We start from the raw sequence: 3,409 nt of genomic DNA, 5'->3' as shown, positions 1-3,409 counted from the left end.
CCTGCATACCAGGGGGATGATTTGGTTCCTGATATCCGTGTACTACACTGAGTCTTCTGGAGTTATTACCCTTATATAAGGGCATTCAGACATTGCAAGCCAGTTGTGTAGGTGGACGGGACTCATTTGTATGAAAAATACAAAGGTTGTTTATTGGTAGCAATTTCACAAGATGGCAATAACAATATTGTGCCTATTGCATTTGCCATAGTGGAGGAAGAGACTTATGAGGCGTGGTACTTTTTTCTAAGTAACTTACGCCAACATGTGGTAACACGCGATGGTGTAGGACTTATCTCTGATCGACACAATTCCATTAGGTCAACTATTGCTCGCAGTAATGAGGCTTGGTCTCCTCCTAGAGCTTTCCATATGTTTTGTATAAGGCATATTGACTCTTAGGTCCAGTTAGTACTTCCCCGTGTGATGCACCTAGATCCCGCTCTTGATTAGGAACGCCCTGGATTAAACCAAATTGCCTCCTGAATCTATCAGATGCATGCCACTCAACACATTCGAAAGATATAAGCGGCACTGTGGCACCACAAACAACTGAATGCTGACGGATGTCTACAGGAATCACGTCTGGCTCAATATGGTCGATGCCATAAACCTGCCACACAAACTGAACACATCAAAACTATTAGATGACTACACTACAATTAATTCATTCATCAAACTAGAGCAAGTACTAGTAGTTTACAACATACATGTCCTTCTTGCATATCATCCAACAACCTCCTGTAGTGCGCAAGTGTATGGTATCGGTAAGCATAATTTCCACGTTCCCAGTTGCACCACCTGCTGTCAGAAATCTCTTATTTAATTAATTATGTAAAAAATAGAATACAATTTCTAGTAGAGATTTCAACGCATACATTAATTTATTTTACCTGTTTGCAATCAGAAACAGTCGGGGATTGCCAGGAATCGGGGCAAGAAATGGGAGACGGATCCAAGCCCAAGTAAGCAAAAGTGTAAGCGAACCATCTATCTCCTTGCAGTCAACACGAGTTGCCTTACACAATGATCTATTCAAGTGCGCAAGGCATGCCGAACCCCAACTAAACTGTATGATCCCAGCAAAGTTACGGAGCAAACGCAGAAATTTCCAATGCACCGCTGCACCAGACTTGTCACCAAATAGAATTGTCCCAAATAACAACATTATGTGACACTTGACATACCTCTGAATCTGAATATCATCAGTCAACACTGTGCAATCCTTCAAACCCCTAATCCACGTGAGTTTTATAAAGCTTCCTCTACAGTCTGTCTTTCTCGGTGCAACACCAAAGTGATGCAAGCACTCGGCCTCCAAGACCTCAAAACTACTCATGGTTGGTCCTGTAACCGGAATTCCATTTGTCGGCAGACCGAGAATCATCGCCACATCCTCCAACGACACGGCACACTCACCAATCGGAAAATGAAATGTGTGAGTCTCTGGCCACCATCTCTCGATCAGAGCATTAATCATTGCTGACTGGCATTGGACGACTCCAATATGAGAAACATAATCAAAACCAGTCTCCCGTAAATGCGCCTCAACAATTGGGTTATACGGGTCCGACGACAAAAAGTGATCACATATCAACATCCATAAATCTTGCAATATCACATTTTCATTGTAACTACCAATACATAATTATATTAACAATAACATAATTATGCTCACATGTCCATTATTACTACCAATAAAATTATATTTTACACCCAGCTTATACATAACTAGAATAGGTTCAATCATCATAACTTATTTAAAAAACTTTTATATATATATGTTTTTTCTTTACATTACAAACCATACATATATATATATATATATCCAGAATAAGATTATTTCCATATTATTATTATTATTATTATTATTATTATTATTATTATTATTATTATTATTTCTAAAAAACCGACGTTATTATTAATAATAATCATAAAATAATATATTAAATTTGTGTTTTAGCTTCGGTGTTTTATTTATTGTCAAAATTATCCTATTATGTTAACATACATTCCATTCAATTATCAATAATCAAGAATAATTTATTAAATTCTTTTTTTTATAACTTAAATATTATAAATTCATACTTCTTCTAGAAATTCTAAATTCATATTTCTATTTCTTCTAATACAATACAATTAAAACAAAAATATATTAATTCAAATTTTCTTCCAACAAATAATAATAATAATAATAATAATAATAATAATAATAATAATAATAATAATAATAATAATAATAATAATAATAATAATAATAATAATAATAATAATAATCTGATTTCATTCATTCAAACCAGCAAAAACATAACAATAATTAGTCATACATTTCATTCCAAAACAAAGCATACTATTAATAAAAAATTCGGACTTTATAAACTAATTAGTTCTACTCTATTCCTAAACTCCTTAAACTTAATTACTTAGTTTTACTCTATTATTTCTACTCTATTACTAAAATCTGATACACTATTATAAATTTATAATTACTAAATTAAAATTTTAAATAATAAAAACTTACATAATTTGAATGTCCGAGATAATTAACAATGTGAAGTTCTGACTGATTCACTTCCTTAATTTTTGGTCCTCTTGACATTGTATTTAGATTTTTTTTGACCTGCTATGTGGTCCTTATAGCCTTCAAAAATGGAGATGGTGTGAAGTTGAAAAGCAAATAGAAAGAGTTTTGGGTGTGAGGCTGAAAGTGACGCTGCTAGGAGGGTGGATTACATTCAGGGTTATTGGAAGCATTGGATTCATCCAGAGGGGAGTTGCATGCGTGCCATGTGGAACGAGTGCACAAATCGGACTGAGGATTTTGTGTACCGTTCGATTTCTGTACTCGGTCCGTCCGATTATAGTACCCCATCGGACGGTCCGATTTCTCTTGAATAACCATCATACGCTAGTGAAACACCATACACCCCATAACGCAGCTATACACTAGCCCTTTCATCATATTAAAAATAAAAAGTTCCTATTAAGTTGTCAACGTATTTTATATTTTACGCACATATTTTTTTCTTTTTCTGTTTTGAATGCTTTTTTTTATATACACTGTTGCTATTTTTTCTTCTTTTCCTTCTTTTTATGCATCTTTTTTTTTATTATTGTCATCGTCGTCTTCATTACCACCATCATCACCTCCTTCTCCTCTTCCGTTTTTTTTATGTTTCTCTTTCGTTTTCGTCGTCGTCACCATTACCACACCACCACCTCCATCTCCTCCTCCTCTTTCTTTTCTCATTTGAATTTTTTCAATCTCCTTCTTTTTTCTCTTTCTCCTTCTCTTCCATCATCATCATCGTCATCATCATTATTATTATCATCATTGTTTTGTTATTGTCATCATCGTCAGTTCAAATTCAGAATGCACCGAAATTACTTAATAATGATGACACACAAA

The 3,409-nt window shown here is 34.2% G+C and overlaps 1 protein-coding gene across 1 annotated transcript; it reads right to left on the bottom strand.

The window, feature by feature from the left end:
- Positions 1–358: 358 nt before the first annotated feature.
- LOC148579846 (serine/threonine-protein phosphatase 7 long form homolog) lies at positions 359–1,686 on the bottom strand. The gene is made up of 4 exons (XM_088491157.1): positions 1,679–1,686; positions 894–1,634; positions 711–801; positions 359–613 (listed from the first exon to the last, which is right to left on the bottom strand). The coding sequence occupies exons 1-4, from the start codon at positions 1,684–1,686 to the stop codon at positions 359–361; spliced, it is 1,095 nt and encodes a 364-aa protein (XP_088347283.1).
- Positions 1,687–3,409: the final 1,723 nt, after the last annotated feature.

The sequence above is a fragment of the Arachis ipaensis genome, chromosome B10 (genome assembly GCF_059453495.1).
Source record: "Arachis ipaensis isolate K30076 ecotype BB chromosome B10, ASM5945349v1, whole genome shotgun sequence".
NCBI lineage: Eukaryota > Viridiplantae > Streptophyta > Magnoliopsida > Fabales > Fabaceae > Arachis > Arachis ipaensis.
Note: the sequence above shows the minus strand (reverse complement) of the source record. Positions and strands in the feature narration are given on the sequence as shown.

What these genes read in the sequence shown, in the direction of transcription:
- LOC148579846 (XM_088491157.1), bottom strand. An exon ending in CTGTTTCTGATTGCAAACAG is followed by an intron (nt 802 to 893) that starts GTAAAATAAATT and finishes TTCTGACAGCAG; the next exon opens with GTGGTGCAACTGGGAACGTG. An exon ending in ATGATATGCAAGAAGGACAT is followed by an intron (nt 614 to 710) that starts GTATGTTGTAAA and finishes TTTGTGTGGCAG; the next exon opens with GTTTATGGCATCGACCATAT.